Source organism: Haemaphysalis longicornis, unplaced genomic scaffold (assembly GCF_048455015.1).
Source record: "Haemaphysalis longicornis isolate Haplotype H1 unplaced genomic scaffold, Haemaphysalis longicornis Haplotype H1 scaffold_1, whole genome shotgun sequence".
In the NCBI taxonomy this organism is placed as follows: Eukaryota; Metazoa; Arthropoda; class Arachnida; order Ixodida; family Ixodidae; genus Haemaphysalis; species Haemaphysalis longicornis.
The window spans coordinates 254,061,031-254,081,204 of NW_027526203.1; the positions used below are offsets into that span (position 1 = coordinate 254,061,031).

At 46.7% G+C, this 20,174-nt stretch overlaps 1 protein-coding gene across 5 annotated transcripts in view; it reads left to right on the forward strand.

Annotated features, from left to right (window-relative positions):
• The window catches only part of LOC144144408 (lysosomal alpha-mannosidase-like), a 225,508-nt gene that overhangs the window by 23,537 nt on the left and 181,797 nt on the right, over nucleotides 1–20,174 (forward strand). For all 5 annotated transcript variants that reach the window (XM_077675855.1, XM_077675868.1, XM_077675847.1 and 2 more), the window contains exons 6-13: nucleotides 240–343; nucleotides 2,567–2,620; nucleotides 5,691–5,807; nucleotides 8,719–8,925; nucleotides 11,002–11,056; nucleotides 13,211–13,250; nucleotides 13,330–13,399; nucleotides 17,978–18,100. In XM_077675855.1, the coding sequence (XP_077531981.1) occupies nucleotides 240–343; nucleotides 2,567–2,620; nucleotides 5,691–5,807; nucleotides 8,719–8,925; nucleotides 11,002–11,056; nucleotides 13,211–13,250; nucleotides 13,330–13,399; nucleotides 17,978–18,100 (770 nt within the window). The remainder of the gene's footprint in view (nucleotides 1–239; nucleotides 344–2,566; nucleotides 2,621–5,690; nucleotides 5,808–8,718; nucleotides 8,926–11,001; nucleotides 11,057–13,210; nucleotides 13,251–13,329; nucleotides 13,400–17,977; nucleotides 18,101–20,174) is intronic.

A 20,174-nucleotide genomic window follows, 5' to 3' on the forward strand; every position in this document is an offset into this window, starting at 1 on the left:
TGTGCCTAAGCGATTGCCGTGTATTCCGGCTCCATGATATGGGAGTGTGCCCGATAAAGTATGTTGTCTACGCAGCGTCGTCACCGCGCCTGATGATTTATTTTAATTTGCCCAGTGAATGCACACTTGATTCTCCTTGAATACACGTTCGCTACAATACGTGAACCCTTTGTGCTTGCCTGACCCCCATCAAGTAATATACGATTCCCTCCTCGCTTCGTGCGAGCGTGCTCATGCAGGAGCCAAGGCCAACCTGCTCGCCTGCATTCTGCCGAACGTGTACATGCCACCCCGGGGCTTCTGCTTCGACAAGTACAGCTGCACTACCGACTCCGACGTCCTGGTACGAAAGGACTTGGCCGCGCATTGTTACTGTCACTCGGTTTTTGAACCAAACGTCGCTTACCTTGAGCTTGTTCAGTCTAACGTGGTAATGAGCCTCCTCGATTCGACAGTCCCGGAATGCCCGGGGGTTGGTACAAGAGCTCTTCGAGGTCAGGAAGCGCCATAGAAATGCACGGCGAAAAACTAACACTGGATTGCTTGTCGGGCAGGATAGCTTTACGTTGTAGCCGTTTGGCCGCAAAGGTGGGGATAAGATTTTCCATTAGGCTCCTTCTGTAAATCAGTGGTGCTCAACCATGAGTGTGCCGGGGACCCCTATTGAGCTTGGAAAAGTGATGGAAGGCCCCACCATGACCTATATTGATCCGTGTCATTATGTCAAGCAATTTGCACATGCAGCTAAAGTCGCCCGCGCATATGCGCATATTCAGTGTCCGCCTTTTGAGGCTGACTTTTATGCTGGTGCATATTATATTGTCAAATGCTTTGCTCTCGAAGCTAAACGTCGCACAAATGTTTACATGCTGACTTTTGTGTGTCTGGCTTTTTTGCACAACTGGCGTGCTGTGCAGAACGCCAATATTAAAGGTTGCACTACGCGGAGATAAAATAAGCTTACGTGTCGTGCGGCAAAGCCACATTTTTGCATTAGCAGGTAGCGGCTAATAAATATTTGCGGCCAGGAAGCCACTGACCTCGGGTTAAATTTCAGTGCAGAAAAATCAGGAATAATGGTTTTCAATGACGCTACCACCGACATAGTGTCTATCCAGCAAGGCGAATTGCCTAGCGTGAAGGAATATAAATATTTGGGAGTGTGGATAAACGAAGGGGATAACTACTTAAGTACTCACGAGGAGCAACTTAAGGTTAAGGGAAAGCGAAACGCAGCTATAATGAAGCATAGAGCTCTGTGGGGGTATAACAAATATGAAGTAGTAAGAGGAATGTGGAAAGGAGTAATGGTTCCGGGTCTCACGTTTGCGAATGCTGTACTCTGCTTAAAATCAGACGTTCTATCAGGCCTTGAAGTAAACCAGAGAACGGTAGGACGTTTGGCCTTAGGCGCGCATGGAAAAACAACTAACGAAGCAGTTCAGGGAGATATGAGCTGGGCGTCGTTTGAAGTTAGAGAAGCTCAGAGTAAAATATGCTTTGAGATGAGGTTGAGGGCAATGGATCAACGAAGGTGGGCAGCTAAGGTTTTTAGGTACCTATACTTGAAAAGCGTGGACACGCAGTGGTTAAGAAAGACTAGAAGGCTAACGATGAAATACGGAAAGAACAGTGGGGAATCCAAAACAGCCAAGGTAACCAAAAAAGAGCCAAGGCAGATTGAAACGAATAAATGGAGGGAAAAAATGGAAGCTAAAACGTCGTTAGAGATGTACAGGGCTGAGAAGATGAACATCAGAAAGGAAAATTTCTACGATAATTCCCAGGGCATTGCTTTGCTTTTTGAGGCTAGAGCAGGTTGCCTGCGAACTAAGAGCTTCGTGGGGAAGTATTCACAAAATGATGGGGTATGCGTGGTCTGTGGAAAAGAAACAGAAAATATAAGCGGCACATAGTGTTAGAATGCGAGGGTATCCATCCAAATCTACACGAGGGAAATATTCAGCTTCGAGAAGCCCTAGGATTTAAGGGTAGCACAGAGGAAGTTAACTTCAAGGATGTCGAGGCGACGAAAAAAAGACAGGAATGCTGGTGGACGAAAAGCAGAGAGGGTAATATTGCCCACGACAGTTACCACCCGTAACAGGAAAAAAAAGTATTTTGTGCCTAAGAAGTTTTTTGTGCCTGCCCTAAGCAGCGCTAGTATTAAACCAAGAGTGTAAAACATAGGTATATTAGTCCTTTTTGGTAAGATGACACGTCATCACCCCGCTACAAAGGGGAAACCAATAGCAATCATCATCAGCAGCAGCAGCAATATTTGGCAAAAAAGAAAAATTAATGGGAGGGGGGGGATCTGAGAAAAGGCTTCGCGGACCTCTAAAATGCCCTCGGGTCCGCATACTTCCATTTGAGAACCACTGCTGTAATATTTGACGAAGTCTTAAACAAGAGCTAGCAAGATGACCTTTCGACATTCAGTTGCTCGAAGCCGGAGTACTGCTCTCAATTCTACAACAGGAACGCCAGCCGAAATTGATATGTGTCCCTCTACGGCAGTTACCATGGACCAAATACAAATGAATTTTTGCTTTGTTTTCCGCAGGCATACAACGCCCGCACGAAAGCTCGACAGTTTATCGACATTGCCAGGCAATACGTGAGTGCTTCATGACACCGTATGGGATACAGACGCACAGAACGGGGATGGTTTGGTAATATAATCACAGCCAAGCGTTTCCCGTTATACGATACAGCATTATTAGTATGGGTGAATATTTGACGTAACTGATTTAAAGATTTTTTAAATTACTTTAAACTGACAAAGTTAGCTTTTGCTAAAACATAAAAATTGAACTGCTTACAGCTTGTACGCTTGGGCGCTTGTTAAGCAGCGAAAGCAGCTTTCCATGCTTAGAATCGACAAAGAACACAAGAAGTTCAGCTGGCTTTCTTCCCATGGTTTCGGGTAATTCTGCACCACGTCACAAATGGTGAATATGACAGTGCTCTTCCGTTGCTGCCTGCATGAAACTTTTCAAGTGTCGAATACTTTAGGGGCTTGCCTTGTAGTCGCAGCTCGCTCGTTGGACCCAAGTAGAACCACACGGCGTCCCATCGTAGCGGCTGTCGTCGCGGCGTAACCCGGAGGCTTCGAAAGCCAAGCGGTTTATGTAGTCATAAACGTTCGAAACTCGTGAACCGCTGGCGCTTGTCACAGACCTCCCCGTTGCTTAGCGCAAAGAAAACTGCAGGTACATTTGAGGCAAAATATACGTAATTAACCGGCAGCTCCCGCGTTCATTTAGTTAGCAACGCTCGTTGAAATGGTTTTTACGATAGTAAGCGAAAAAAGTGGCAGTGCAACGCCGGAACTTGCGGGACGCAAAGCAAGCACAAAAAGAACATAACTCCCGCTGGGGCAGTTTCAGGCAGGGGGCACGCGAGCACTGCGAAGGCGGGAAACTTGAATTGCATTGGATGGTAGCAGTGAGCGGATAACAGCGCTACAGCCCATTAGGGCGAATCACTGCTCTGCACTTCCGACAGCATTCACATTGGGTGGAACGGCTTTGATTTTTTCTATTGATTTGTTTGTTTAGGCAGAGTACAAGTACGTCCCACAGAACAGCCCAATTTTCAATCTTCTGCCAAAGTAAATGGGTCAAAAGCGGTTGACCCCAATTTATCGAGCCCGATTGATCCATCCCCATCGAGCCGCCTGACGAGTCCCCGTCCCTGATGTAGCACAACGACAGCAGCACTAGCAAAGCACATTCAACAGCAGGTGAATCAAGTTATAAACATAAAACAAATCAAACGACAACATAGGCAAAATATATCAGCACAGTTATTGGTTATATAAAACAATGACAAAGCACAAAAAAACTTAACAAAAGTTGCCATGGTTATTCTTTTGTACGTTTACGATGCATACGCGGAGTCCTTTTACAGGGCAGCTGCGTTGTCAGGATATCATCCCGCCGCTCGTTCGGTACGCGCAGGCGTATCGCGTCATCACTGCAGTCGTTGTCTTCGTCTACGCAGGCGATTGGTCAAGAAGCTAGAGCTGTTAAGCCGCCGCCGTCTTTATCGACGCGTGGTCAGCGAGTAACCAAAGAAATCAACTATCATCATCATTGTAGTCGTCGTTTTCGTCACCCCCCCCCCAAAAAATGACCATGAAACTAAAACCGCTATAATTGTTGCTGTCGTCTTTGTCAACGCAAGAAGTTGGTGAACAAACCGAGTAATTGCCGCAATTATTGCCGCCGTGATCGTGTGCGGCGTCTGGAACGGCGTCGCAACACACTAATGGGAGGTGTATCGGCCTGCTGAGAGACGATTGTAAGTCAGTTTTCACGCAAGTCAAAACTACCTAGTGCTGCTCAGAAATCGTAACGCATTCTCCGTGATAGTCCGCCAACTTTTTCAGAGCCCTTTAGCAGTTTCGGCAAAGCTACCTTTAAAATTTGCGGAAGATACGTTGTGACGGCGCCACCTGTTTTCTTCGCTGAGTAGCTTATAAAAGGACTGCTTGTAGCGGAGCGAGATGTACTGGCGAGCTAGTCACTTTATTTCACCGTTACGGAAAACTCGTTTCTTGCCCTCGCCGTGCCTTTATTGCAGACGACTATGTTGTTGGAAAAGTTCGTATTCAGCTAAACAGTACATAACAGCGCGAAGGGTTGGAAAGTTTTAACATCGATCTGCTGTTGTAGCGGGTCGGTCATGTTTGCGTCACCACGATGAACCAAGGACAGCATTGGACGACGCACGAGGGCGAAGGGGCGAGAACACGACCCTGATCCCTCCCGAGTCCCAGCGCTCTTGGTGCTGTATTTCCCCCTTGTCCCTGTCGTAAAAGCCTTTGCCAAAGTATCGGAAAACGTGATCATGACAGCGATGAGATTTTTTTTCTCTCCAGGTAATGGTAATTTTGGGGGGAAAATGGGGTAGGGGTGCATAGAAGTAGCTACGCTGTCAAATAATTTTGGCGAGTAGCCTTTTGTACTATAAAACACAAATAATTGTATTTGTATCCTGGCACCGGATACGAAATAACCAGAAATTATGCTCAGTTAATGTAGTTGTTTCAGTTAATGTAGTTGTTTTATTTATCCGTTAAATGGTGTTATAAAGGCATTAAAAAACTACAAAAAAAGAAAAGGAAACTGGGACCACCTTCACTAAGCCGTGCATATATCGACACCCACTTCCCTATGGCAGCCACCCTGTTTAGCACGAAGTGGGTGCCATCAAGACAGGGCACCCGACAAGACTTCGTCCATCAGAAGCAGTACAAGCGAGTGGTTTTCACTCTTTGATGCATTACTTGGACATTGCAAGCCACGTCGCGCGTTATTGCTAGTTGCCATGACTAACGCGGGTAAAATAGTTTGCCATGACGTCATGCCTTGATTTTTTTTTTGCTTTGCACATATGCGCACACTAAAGAACATTGAGGTAGCTGTTTAGTTGCTGTAGTTGAGGGTGTTAGCATAGGTTGCCTCTGACAGGCAGTTTTCAGAAAACGTAGTCAACCCCGTAATACTAAATTTTCCTCCTCCCTCCTTCTGTCATCGATTTAAAAAAGGTCTTACTCCTCGCCTCGTGATTTTTGAAATGGGTGCTCAGCCTGTTCGAAAACACGCCGTCTAGTTGTAGAGGAGGGAAGACAAGCAGCCTGCGACGGGAAACTGCACGTGGTCGTCTTCTGCTTGGTGCAGGCCAAGCATTACGACACGCAGAACGTGGTGGTGACCATGGGTGGTGACTTGGCGTACACCAAGGCGGAAACCTGGTTCGATAACCTCGATCGCCTCATCTCGGCCGTCAACAGAGAGGTAGGGAAAAGACGCCAAGAACGCAGGGAGGGATGACTTGACTCTAACATTATCCTGGATTCGAAACTTCATTTCTTTTCGGCGACAGTTCACTGTTGTTAACAATTTCGCGTCCCCTCTTTCTTCTGTTAGTTCGGGCGTTCCGCAAGGCAGCGTCCTTGGGCCCTTACCCTTTTTAATCTACATTAATGACTTACCCTCCGAGATTACTTCTTGCATGCGCCTTTTTGCCGATGATTGTATAATATACCGTTCTCTAAACTCCAGTAATGACCACTTAACCATTCAAGCAGATTTTAACCATATTTGTAACATGGTGTGACAAATGGCTCATGAAATTGAACTTTACAAAATGCGAGGTGCAGTAAACACGTAAACTCTGAATTTTCTTATTATTTGAACAACACTATGCTTTCCCACACTTCTTCCTACAAATACCTTGGTGTTCTTCTCACTGAGAATCTTTCATGGACCTCACACATCGCGTCTACCTGTGCCAAACCGTCACGTTCACTGGGTTACATACGCCGCAACTTGCGAAATTCCCCTACTAACATTCCAAAACTAGCCTTCCTTACCTTTAGTCTGCCAATATTGGAATTCGCCTCAGCAATTTGGTCCCCTCATCAAAACTACTTCATCATAATGGCAGAAAGGATTCAAAATAGAGCTGCCCGCTTCATATCACGTAACTACGACATCAGCTCAAGCATAACACAAATTAAATTAGACCTTCAACTGCCGCCATTAGATAGCCGCCGCAATATTGCTCTTCTCTGTCTGTTCCAGAAATATATTACCTTTAATAAACAAACGTGGCTGCAGCTTCAAACACCTCACTCTTTTTCGCGCAGATTGCATAATCGGTTCAGCTTCATGCGCATGTACGGTACAACTAATGCATTCAATTTATCCCCACTGCCTCGGGCCGTTCGTCTTTGGAATGACCTCCCTGACTGCATAGTCTCCATATCTAATCCCGATACATTTCGCCGTCACCTCACTTCACCATGTGACCATGTTCCTGAATTATGAGTGCATTGCGTATTACGGCGATTTATATTTCCCTTGTCTTTTATTTGTTGAGAATGTCAAGTCAACAAGTGGTGTATACCTTCAAATTTACCTCACCCTGTATCGCGAAATATGTGATGTCATTTATATTTTTTGTTGTTGCACTGATCCTGCCTGTAAACTGTACGTTATCTGTCTGTACCTTTCTGATTTCCCCCCTTACCCAATGACCTGTTTTGGGGTCTGTAAGGTTTCTTTTTCATAAAAAAAAATACCCTGCTGTATGTTTTGGAGCGTTGTTTCCCAGCGTGCATAATTTATTCATATAGCTACCGACAAATTTATTCCTGTGCTGCAACCACATCGGGAGTACGGGCGATAAAGCGGCCGTAGTGGCGCCAGAGTGGCCTTACATAGGGTCATCGGCGGAGAGAACAGCTCGTGGAGCAGCTCGCAATCAGCGCCTGCATTATGCGCGGACCCTTCTCTTTGAAGCAGGCCCTATAAACCCGTTAAGAGCGGTGTGAGTGGGTTAGGATTGCCTGCGTAGTGTAGCGACCAGGCGCATGATGACGGTTTGCGTACAGGTAGAGCGGCTTGGCGAGCTGCTTGCGGACGAAAGTTGTCTCCGTTCGGACGACGAATAGTCAGAGGCCAAACATAAAACTGTTTAAACTACGGTGAGAAGAGCCGAACAGCGCCCCAGCACACTGGGAGGTGACAACATGAGAACTCAAACTGACAGGTTACGTACTCCATGCCGTGCCCTAATGCGCACTGGCTCACCGCTCGCCTAGCAACGAGCCTTTACAGCACAAATTAAAACCGCCAAATTTGTGCACGAAATACACCAGAATTTTCAAACCGGATTCAGGCTGAAATACACATGTCAAGTCCCACTGTACTGACAGGCAATGAGTCAGAGGTCGCCAGCAACCGCGTTGGGTCGACGCGCATGCGCAGCAAGGTATTTGGCTGACCTGAGCCTCGAGTGCGTCGGCAATATCCACACGTGGAGTCCTGTCGCTGCGCTGGCTCCTCCGCATGCAGTACGCAGAATTCGTTATGATGTAGCTGCTAAACGCACCGTCTGATTATCCTCACTATTATCATAATTCTCCCTTTTCTTCTTCCACATGTAGACACCTTTTATCCCGCTCTCCCGTTTCCCCGTTTATGCCGCATGACATCCTTTTCATACCAAAGTTAATTCAATGCCATTTTTTTTTTCGCGTTCGCACGCGCGACAGCGCGGTGTGAGCCCCATGATGGCGCTAATGCGACAAGCCAAGCAAAGCGGAAAATTTGAGGAAACGTGCTTTTTTTTCTCGCTTGATTGCTATTTATACAATTACCATGTTTAAGGTATTCACATAGGCTGAGTATATGCTTAACACACGTTTTTAAGTCAAAGGCCAGAACGTCTTCATAGGTCCTCCTTTGTATAGTCCGGCCTTGAGGATGTGGCGGTGTTGAAAATGTATGCTCGTATTGAATTCGGTATACCGTATCGCATTCGGAATACCGAATGCGATACGGTATACCGAATGCAATACGAGCATACATCTTCAACACCGCCGCAGCTTCAAGGCTGGACAATACAAAGGAGGACCTAGTGCAGACGTTGCTCAGGGTGCGATTCTCAGACCCAAGTTCCCAAAATTTTCTTTTCGTCTCAATTGTGCTGTGATTTTGCAACTGTGCTTTTATGTTTTGAGTCGTAGGCTATTTTGTATTCCGTCTTTCGGGAACGCACAAATAGTTTGCCGCAATAATTGCGTATATGGCAAACGTGGTCGACGTTCCAGGTCCCGTGAGAGGTGGGCCACATTAATCTGTGCGCCCATTCAGAGATAGTATTTTCACCAGATATGCATAAATTCTGCTGCGGGCGCAGGCATCGAGCACGGGCATACGACTGCAGGTGTTCTACTCAAGCCCGCACTGCTACCTGAAGGCACTGAAGGCGGCCAACCGCACCTGGCCCGTGCACACGCGCGACTTTCTGCCGTACGCCGACCGACCGCGCTACTTCTGGACGGGCTTCTATGCCAGCCGGCCGAGCCTCAAGCGACACGCCAGACACGCCAACGGATTCCTGCAGGTCTCCCCTCCGCTCTCCCTATCCGGGACTGTGCTACGGGAAACAATGGGACGGCTGAGAAGAAATTGAGGGGGGGAGGGAACTTACAGGGCCTCACAGTGCACAGAACGTATACTATACATAATTACAGATGAAAAAGCTTAAACAGCACTGTTGTTAAAAATACCATCGAAAAAAAAGAGCAAGGCTGAGTACCAGTTTTGAGCAATTGCTTTCATCTTCGTAAACCAATGACGAAGTACTTCCCGCATATCCGTTACGTGAAAGTGCTGTCCGCGATTGTGCAGTAATAACATCTCAGGTTACGTGCTCTCCAGTTGTGAAGAGCGACAGATGCGGTTCAGAGAAGAGACGGATAAGGGAAACTATGAGAGTGCGGGTTTTAATCTCTGTAAATCCGTCCTGGCTATACCCTGTGCACGTGGAAAGGAAAGGTAGAGATAGAAGAATACGAACAAAACAATGAAATGAAATGTGAGAAATATAAATAAATAAAACGATGACCGAGGAAGTTTACGCTTAAAGAAAAATATCAGCAGCAGAGAAAGCCTCTAGCGCCATTCACACAGGTCAGTTGTTCTGAAAAAGCGAAGAGCATTTTCTTTGCCTTGCAAAAAAGTGACGGGTAAGGCCAAGGACCTATAACAGTCAGTCCAGTGAACTGAGTAGTCATTCAGTCGTCGAAGAGCGGCAGACAGTGCGCACGGCTAAGTTTTAAAACTGGTGAAGACACACGCGCACAGTAGTTTCGTCCACATCACAGACATCGCAGGCAGTGCTTTAGCCATCCTTATCAGGTAGCTCCTGCTAGCCGCAAGTGGCACAGTAAGCTTGTCTCCTCACAATGAGGGAGACCACGAAGAAGCTGCATGCTGCTGCTGAGCTCCCCGTAAAATAAGGGGGAATTCTAAAACTAACTTAGAGATCCTTAGCGTCCATTCTTGACATGCGGATGAAGGTGGTGTGCACGGCCTCATGGTCAAACATCCAGCAGCTTGATCTGCATGCTCGTTACCGGTGATCTCACAGTGGCTTCGGGGCAACTTAAAAACGACAACGTCTCCCCAATTGGCAACCAGGAGTTAAAGCTGCTTTATTTCCACCACGAGTAGCTGATAGAATGTCGGCGCCGAGCGAATGAGAGAGCAGCCTTGGAATCACAAACCACCCCACCTGCGACAGAATGGGAGCAAACTTACCGCTCCTGCTTAATGGATAAAGGTGTAAACCTTTATTTACTACTTATTTCCTTTTTTGACTGTACAATAATTGCAGTTTTTTCTACTATCTACCCTAAGAAGCTGCTATGCCTTTTAGTTGTCAACTTCGTGTTTCATGATCGGGGGCACTTTCGTTTTAACGAATTATTGTCCGACGACTCCTCAGTATACGAGATGCCAGGACTATTATACGGTGAGATTCCTCGCAAGGGAAAAAAAAAACAAAGGGTGTTTCGATATTTCGAGATAAAACTGGGCTCATAACCAGTTTTTTATAAGAAAGTCCATGTCACGTACGCCAGGGCTATTAGTATGTTTTTGTTATTAATACAAACGTATACAGGCATACAGGAAAAAAAAAACTTGCACGACTTGTTTTTGCTTTCTTGCTCCCACAAAATTGAATGAAAATGTGGCTTTCAGGGGTGAATCAAGGAACTACGAGAACGTGGCCTCCAATTCGATATTTTTGCGCCTCTGATAATGCTTTGAACCTGAAAATAGGCCAAGTTTTGCACTGTCCAAACGTTTTGCACGACTACATGGCAATAGTTTTTTTGTCTATCTTTTTATGTTACTGTTTCATTTTTGTATTTCTCGCTGCGGTGCCTAAATTATGCCGATATAGGGGGCTGAGGGGAGTAGAATGGAGTCCGTGTTTCTCTCTTGAGCACCGTCAGAGCAAGAATACGGTTCTTATCTCTTATGCAGGCGTACTCCCGAAATCTGTGGGGCTTTGTAAATAGGTGGCAGTGTGTGTCCCTAATGACCCAACATGTCATCTTACAGCCATTTAAAAATAACTTTTTGGGATAAGTTTTCACCCGCCTACGAACGTGCGATTTCTCTTCTACAGGCGTGCAAGCAGATGGCTGTCATCGCAGGACTTCGAGGGTCCATACACAGATTCAGTGAGTGGAGCGCCATACTGCCGCGCCTTTCCATACTGAACTTCACGCTGGCTAATGCTTCAGTATTCACTGAACCATCTTACTTAGGACGTTGTGCAACACATCGCTCTTCATTCTGACCCCTGCTTAATTTGGTGCGCTGGAACCCTTGTTTCGCGAGAACCGATGTAGGAACCGATAAAACATCCCTATCGTTGGCAGCGGGCTGGGAGGGCCGAGGGAAGGGGGGGGGGGACGTACCAAACTTTTGATGTGTTTGCTAAAGCGACCTCCGAGCACGAGGACGAGGGTTCGATTTCCGGCCGCGGCGGCCGCTTTTCTGGTGGAGGCGAAAAGCAAAAACGCCCGTGTGTACGAGATTTCGACGCACGTTAAAGATCCCCAGGTGGTCCAAATTAATCCGTAGCCCTCCCGTATACGTCGTGCCTCATCGCCTGCGTTCCCACAATCAATCAATAAAGCGACCTACGAATATTTGTAAGGGCATAGGAGCTCCTTACGACGTGGTGAACGCGAAAGAATTAGTAATTACGCCATGGCCGAACCTTCCGCGCCGTTAGCATAATAATCCTTTTCCCTTTGCGTCTATTTTTCTTTTCTTCACTAAGAGCCTTGACCGATCGCCTTTGTAGGCTTCACGTTTCCAAGCTGTATCGCTGAGCTTTATAAGACGAACCAAAATCAACGTCATACTCATTGTACGTCAAGCTGCGGGTACTGGCCGACCACGTTAGAGCACGAAGCGTAACGTGAGGCCCAACTTGAGGCCGGAACATACCCGCAATCGCACTGCTCACGCGCCATGTGTTGGGGCAGTGCCGTACGATTTCACTTTTCAGTGGATGCGGCACGATGGCAGTGCTCTTGCACGCCAAGCAAGGCGCAAAATTTGGGGAAACGTACTCTGCTACTCACCTCGTTGTTCCTCTAACGCACGTTTGTATGTCGAAGGCCACAACGCATTCACAAGGTCCACCTCTAGCGATCGGGTGCCGTTGAGCTGCGCTGCCGTTGGGGATGCGTGCTCGCCTCGCATTATGGAGGCCCCGGGTTCGATCCTCGTCCAGACTCAAATTTACCCAATTTTATTTTCAGCTTTGTTTACAGGACCTTCCTTGAGTTTTTTCACATCAATTGCAGCATTCTTCGGCATGTTTTTTTATTCTTTGAGCCGTAGGCCATTTGCTGTTTCCTATGGCGGCCATCCCTTGGCCACACCGAGGCCGGGTCTTTGACCTACCGAGCTAACTTTAATTAATTAATTAATGCTTTAACATTAGTAAAGTCCGTCTAGAGTTTGCATCTGATTTCGACGCCACTTTCATATGGCAGAAACGTCTTCGGTGAGCGCACCTGGGTGTGCGTGCGTGCGTGTGTGCGTGCGTGCGTGCGTGTGTGTGTGTGTGTGTGTGTGTGTGTGTGTGTGTGTGTGTGTGTGTGTGTGTGTGTGTGTGTGTGTGTGTGTGTGTGTGTGTGTGTGTGCGCGCGCGTTCGTCTATTTCTCTGAAGTCTGCGTATTTTTGTTGCGAAGTTGTGCTCAAGGGAGTACTTCTTCCATAATTCAAATGAAATCGCTGAGACAAAATGTTGCATGGCATAGCAGAATGCCCCCCCTTCCCCTCTCACCTTCCCGGTCAATGAGAACCTGATTCTAAAAAGTGTTTTCCTGCAAGAAAAGAACACCAATGCTGGTGATTTGTCGTAGCCTTGCGCCAACCGGTCAAATATGCCAGTCGAGTGTGAACAACACAAAGCACCAGCCGACCAGGAATCGTTTATTGCAGATGAGACAATTTCTGGCACCAAATTTCAGGGTAGTTTTTTTTAATGCGATGTCAAAATACCCTCGTATAACTTCGTAAAGAAAAAAAAAGCTCGCGATAGTTTTTTTAACAATAATAATGTGGTTTTGAGCAAGTGAAGCGGTGAAGTAGTCATGCAGTAAAGCCCCATTATCACGAAGCCCTCGGGATAGGAAAGTAAATTCGTTAAAAGCGGTACTTCGTTGAAAGCAGGTATGATTTTCTCTCCCTGAACTGCTGTTGGGACCGTGAAAAGACCCGTATAACGTGGGAATTCGAATATAGCGAATTCATTATAGCGAGGTTTTACTTTAGTTCATTCAGTTCCGCGTGCGCGTCTCTTTCCCCGCAGAGAAAGCAGTGGCCACACTTCAGCACCACGATGCAATCACGTGAGCTGTGACGCTGTCACCACGCGGTGCCCTTGCTCTTGGCACAGCACTCAAGCAACGGGCCTCTCCTTGCACGCAGAGGCACCTGCTCCGAGAAGGCGGCACAGAGCTACGTCAAGCTCATTGGCGAGAGCATCTACCAGTGCGAGGTATGTGCGCCGATATCAACGGGCCTCTGTCGTTCCCTACTGCCCATTGGTATGCATAAGCTCGTCTTCGTACACATTCATACCCCTATGTGGATATAGAGTCCTGCGCTACAACACGTCAGGCACACTGAAAAACTCGGAGTGGTTTTCCCCTTTCTTGCGTCCAGTGCACATCCTCGCCATTGTTCTGACTTCAAAAGCCTAATTTTGAAATCTATTGCGCCACACATGATAAATCACTGCTATTAGCGGTCCCATTTCAGCCGCAAAAACTAAACATCGTGATAACTGTTATAAAGAACAACACGATACAAGCAAAGGAGACTCTATATGGCGTACCTGTGGCGTGAAGCCAATGTGAGTGCCATGGTGTACTGCAGCTCGAAAGCTTTCAGAGGGCTTCTAGGTATAAAAAAAGGGATAAAACATTCAGGTTGCTATTCACTCACTCACTCACTCACTCACTTACTCATTCACTCACTCACTCACTCACTCACTCACTCACTCACTCACTCACTCACTCACTCACTCACTCACTCACTCACTCACTCACTCACTCACTCACTCACTCACTCACTCACTCACTCACTCACTCACTCACTCACTCACTCACTCACTCACTCACTCACTCACTCACTCACTCACTCACTCACTCGCATATCTTTGTGTACTTCCAGCGACCGGAGGTATTACAGAAAGGAGTGGGATTAACAAAAAAAATTCTGCAGAAATTCAGAGAATTATCTACTAATGCTTTCAGATAATGCTTGTTATGTCGCCTGTCTTGAGTGTAAGTTTTCTCCATCCAAATATTTTCGTTTTTTTCTAAATCCTGTCCGACCAATTATCTCCAATTACGCTGTTATAACAATTGTAGGGGAAACTTTTGCAAAATCTTCATTATTGTGGAAATGTAGGGCGTTACACCGTTCGCCATTTTCCGTAATTATTTCATACTTTCCCAATTTTACTTGGGGGTACTCGGCAAAGAATGCTACGCGTTAAAATTCGGCCACCTTTGCAGTTGAGATGCGAAGACTGAGGAAGCAGCGGAGCTGGTGGTCTTCGCTAGCTTTAACTCGGCTTTTCTTAGGTCTGCCCATCTTATCGGTAGGACGGACACTGATGCCTCCGAGCGCACGCCGTCCCTATCACTAGGGGAACACCTGCACGTCAGAGCTTACGTCGTCACTATAGGCGCAGCCAATCCCCGACGCGCGCCTCCCCACCCGAAAGTCTGACCACTTCAACCGAGCCAAAGTCCAAAGACAACACCCGCGCTACGAACCCAAAGGAAATGCTGAGCGATGACAGCGCAATCGGACACGCGCCGGTTTCATAGCGCAAGGAACCCAGGTTCGATTCCGGCCACGGGAAGCGTCGCTAGGGGCAGAGCACCTTAGGAGCTCGGGCTGTCGGCGTCTCCTGTCGTCACGGTAAATCAAGTTGTCAAACGATGGTCAAAAAACAAGTGTACAACGAATGAAACCAGTTCAAAACAAACTCACATGCCATTTAAACTAATTTAAAATACAGGAATAATCAGGATTTCATTGTATTATTAACAGAAATTTGTTAAATTCCGTCTCGAAATTGGTTTCAAACGCCAGGTCCTCTTCTGTAAAGCATACTTCTTAGCATGCTGCGGCGTGTGGCACCAATATAACTTACGGCCAGTCTGTCTCTCATTTAATTGCTTAAATCCGGTTCAACGCAAGTAAGGGCGCCACCGCCTCAGCAAGTGCGCGATTGCTCCTCCCACCGGCGCTTCTCCGGCGCCCAATCAGCGTGCACCGTGTGGCAAGAGAGACACAATCTTTGAATGCACTTATACACCGCATGCTTCGCCCCTCCCCAGGTTTCACGTTAGTGGAGATGGCCGGGGATTTTTTATTTTGGCGCACACTCCCCACACATGCTCGTCGGTTTTTTGCCCCTCGCCACTTTCCCTCACACTTCTTGACCTAGCATTTTCCTCTTCTCCGCATTGCTGCGAGGCACGGCTGGAACCCAGTTCCGCTGTTAAAAAGCCGAGCCATTTCGCCCTGCTGAGAGGGAAGTACAGCGTAGCTGGTGCACTCTGGTGGGATTTACTATTGCCGCGAACCATGCAATGGGTTTGTTTATTTGTGTTTTGCTTTTATCGCCCAGCTGCGCCGGTCTGTGTTATCTGTGTGCCAAGGGAAGCGCGTGTTCCATTCTTTCTTTCTATACCGTATGAGTTATCTCTTCTGATGGGCCGAGCGTTCCGAACTAATGTGAACAGCCTAGAATGATCTTCTTTTTTCTGGATGTAATTAGACGGTTCCAGAAACACTCGCGCCTAAAGATAAATTCTTGCGGAGCCTAGCCCGCGGCATTCGAATCGCCGGAGCTCGCCTGCACACGTCACTTTGTTCAACGTTACTAGAATTCTAGTAACGTTGACTTTGTTGTCTGCTGCTTCGCCGCCTGTGTATTATTTGAGTTGTTAGGGGAGCACAAGTTCGCTCCAATAAATTTGTTTTCCTTGAAGACAACTGCGTCGTCTTTGGCCACGTGACACTATGTTGGGGATTCGCTATATTGGGGATTTGATGTGTTAAATTACAAGGACAATGGCGCTATTTCTACGTCGCAAACTACGGACACACACGATTGGTGGGTAGAGACCGTGACGTTTTATTATAGCGCGGCTACGCCAACCACAGCGCAGGCTCTAGTGCGCCGCACAGGACGCCGTAGAAGAGGGTGCGGCATTACGCAATGTCAGAGGGAGAGAGACGCCACCGTTGTGCTGCTGAGCCCGAGGACGCGGGTGCGATTCCCGGTCGCGGCGGCCACTTTTCTGATGGAGGCAAAAACCAAAAACGCCCGTGTGTACGAGATTTCGGCGCACGGTAAAGATCCCCAGGCGGCCAAAATTAATCCGGAGCCCTCCACTACGGCGCGCCTCATCCCCTGCGCTGTGTCGGCGCGTTGAACCCTACAATCAATCAATCAATCAATCAATCAATCAATCAATCAATCAATCAATCAATCAATCAATCAATCAATCAATCAATCAATCAATCAATCAATCAAAAGAGACGCCGCGCGTGGCGAGGAGTATTCACGACTCACGAAAGAAATGGCGGCGGTGGAGATGAGTTTAAAGTGGGACTGTAACCATATTCCTTTTGTAGATGGTCATGATTCACTGTGCAACACACAATGTCGGAAAGACAGCTTGCAAATACAATGCTTACGCCGATCCTCTTAAAGTGGACCTCTGCACACAAACGCATTATCGAGAAGACATTTTACAGCAAAGCTGTATATGGCTAAGGTCCCAGCAGATCGTCTCCGGCAACAGAGCGATGTAGACAAGAATCGCACGCGAGCGTAGCGCCACTTTGCGGCGCCCACTGAAATTCCCGGAATTGTAAAACTGTGCGCCACACCTTCACCAAAAAGAAAAAAAAAAGAAAAAATTAAAAAGGAGTTCTAGGGCCTTCATATTTTATTATAACGGCTTATATTACCCCTAAAAAACGTCTGCCTAGCAATGCACTTGTGTTCAAAGGTGAAGCGGACTTTACAAATATTGTAAGCTTGGACATTGTAAGATGGCTTTCTCACTTGAGTGTTGCACAGTGAAGCACGTACGTCCACTTTCGGAAGGCGTATCATTACAGAAGTGGCTCTAACCCTTGTTTTACTGAAACTATACCGAAACAAATTATATAAAAATTAACCTCTAATACCAATAAGTATGGTGAAATCAAGAAACATATAGTTATTGCGAGATCATGTGTTAACAAACAGGTTATCAGGAAAGGACAGAAGTGACAAAAATATCACAATAAGCCTCTATTCAGGGGCTCGAGGTTTATTTTTTGCATTAAATTTTCGCACACAATGCTCATTGTTTAGTTTTATTACTTGGTTTGTTGTCCGGTTGGCGTAGTCGCAACAGTGCGCAATAGTGCCGCCTGTAGTGGCGCGGCATCGAGGCCCAAGTTCTTTTGAGAACCTACAGTGTCATTTCGAGTTTTTGCCATGCAGGCTTTTTAATATCATACGGTAATCTCAACTGTGCAGGGACTTGACGCGAAGATCACAGTGCAAAACATCACTGAGATTACACTCAACTGGAAATCGCTTTTGTGCTAATCGGGAATGAACATTGGTGTTGATATTTATGCTTATTCAAGAAGCTCGTACTCTTATGCAGTGCTGGGAGCTGGGAGGATTGGTTCTAAGAAAATCGATTCTATGCAGTTTCTTAGCAGGTTATACATAGGTCTGCAGTTTTCATCTATGGATGCGCCACCTCTTCTAGGCTGGAAAGTAAAATTTACAGGATAGCGTGAAGGTGGGAGCGGGAAATATAAATGGAGATGATAAGAGAGGGCCCGGGAGATAATGTTTTCTGGTTCTCCCTTCATATCTGCGTGGTTTGTGATTTTCGGCACGTCAAACGCATTCACACTACTGTTGCACAAGACGCGGACGCACCGCAGCAGTTGTTTGGTGGCCAGTAGAGTATGCAGACTCTCACCAACGCGTGTCAAACTTCAACGAGCAACGTACATTAAACATTGACAATTTGTGCAGAAGCTGGTGAGCGACGGTCTCGTGAGCCTGTTGTGGCGCGACCCGGACAGCTACGAGGAGACTCTCCAGTTCTGCCACGGCATCAACGAAACAGTCTGCTACGTCACCGAGAACGAGGAAGAGGTGATGTGCCGGCGAGCTGCATCGCCCATCATAGCTATTGCATCCATTACGTGCACCTTGAAGCTATGCTTTCAAGCTATGCTTTCAGCAAGCTATGCGCGGCCTGCGTGAGAAGCGAATTCATGTTCTCGCAGCGCTCGCGTTGAATAATAAGAGAGCTGTGAATTGCACTCGCAGAATAGAGCATTAGATTTTAGAGCGAAGGCTTTACTACTATTAGCGTCAATCTGACCTTAAAGCTCATCCAAGGTCAAGCCAGCGCCTTGTGCGGTTGCATGGAACGCCTAATCACTCATTTGTTCCAAGGTGACTGAGTGCGGAGAGGGTGCAGGGGGAAAGAGTAAGGGCACGTGCCATCAGAAAATGATACAAGGAGGCTGCATCCAAGTTCAATGACACCAGCACAGACTCAGTGTCAATTCAGCATGGCGAATTACCCAGAGTCAAGGAATATAAATGTTTGGGGGTGTGAACAAACGAAGGGGACAACACGAGGAGCAAGTTAAGAATAAAGCAAAACGCAACGCAGCTATAATGAAGCATAGAGCACTGTGGGTGTATAACAAATATGAAGTAGTGAGAGGAACGTGGAAAGAAGTAATGGTTCCGGGCCTCACATTTGCGAATTCAGTACTCTGCTTGAAATCAGACGCTCTTTCATGCCTTGAAGTCAACGAGAGAACGGGAGGCCGTTTGGCCTTAGGAGCACGTGGTAAAACAACTGACGAATCAGTGCAGGAAGATATGGGCTGGGCGTCGTTTGGAGTTCGAGAAGCTCAGAGTAAAATGTGTTTTGAGAGGAGACTGAGAGCAATGAATCTACGTAGGTGGACAGCTATGGTGTTTAGGTAGCTATACATGAAAAACGTGGACACGCACTGGTTAAGGAAGACTAGAAGGCTAACGATGAAATACAGAAAGAACAATGGAGAATGCAAAACAGCCAAGGTAACCAAAAAAGAGGCAAGACAGATAGAAACGGATAAATGGAGAGAAACAATGGAAGCTAAAACGTCGTTAGAGATGTACAGGACTGAGACATTGGACATCAGAAAGGAAAATTTCTACGATAATTCTTAGGGCAGTGCTTTACGTTTTGAGGCTAGAGCAGGTTGCTTGCGAACTAAGGGCTTTGTGGGGAAGTATACACAAAATGACGGGGTGCGCGTGGACTGCGTAAAAGAGACAGAAACTCTGCGGCACATAGTTTTAGAATGTGAGTGTATCCATCCAAATCTTCAAGAGGGAAATACTGGGCCTCCAGGAGCCATAGGATTTAAGGGTAGATTAGAGGGAGTTAACTTCGAGGCTGTCGAGGCGACTGAAATATGAGAATGCTGGCGGACGAAAAGCAGAGAGGGGAATAATGCCTAGGAAAGCTACCACCTGCAACAGAAAAAAAGAAGTATTTTGTGCCTGCCCTCAGAGCAGCGCTAGTATTAAAACGAAGAGTATAAAACATAGATGTAATAGTTTTTTTTCGGTAAGATGACACGTCATCACCCCGTTTCAGAGGGAATACCACTATCAATCAATCAATCAATCAATCAATCAATCAATCAATCAATCAATCAATCAATCAATCAATCAATCAATCAATCAATCAATCAATCAATCAATCAATCAATCAATCAATCAATCAATCACTGTGTGTTCGCGCCTAGACTAGCGAGTGCACCGAGCAGCGTTGCGGTGCAATTTAACCGTAATCTAAACTTTTTTTAACCGCGTCCAGCCGCGGCGCATTTTCTTTTCATTTTGATGTCAGCTGCAGAAGTACCCCTTTCACATACGCGCGCAATAAAAAATAAAATAAAATAAAATAAAATAACAAGCTCTGACATATTCATGCCTTCGAATGACCAAAAACTGCGAACGACAGTGAAAGTTCGGTGAATTACGCGGCCCAACATACATTTCAAAAATGAGGTGAGTGCTGTGGCATATTACGTAATGCGAGATTGCGGCATGCCTGTTGCTCCAAGGTCACATTTATGAGCGAAATTGAATGCGAGGCCTTGTTGGTCCAACTCGCCCTGTTCTTTGCAGTGGGTAGTCTTTCCGGTGCCCTCTA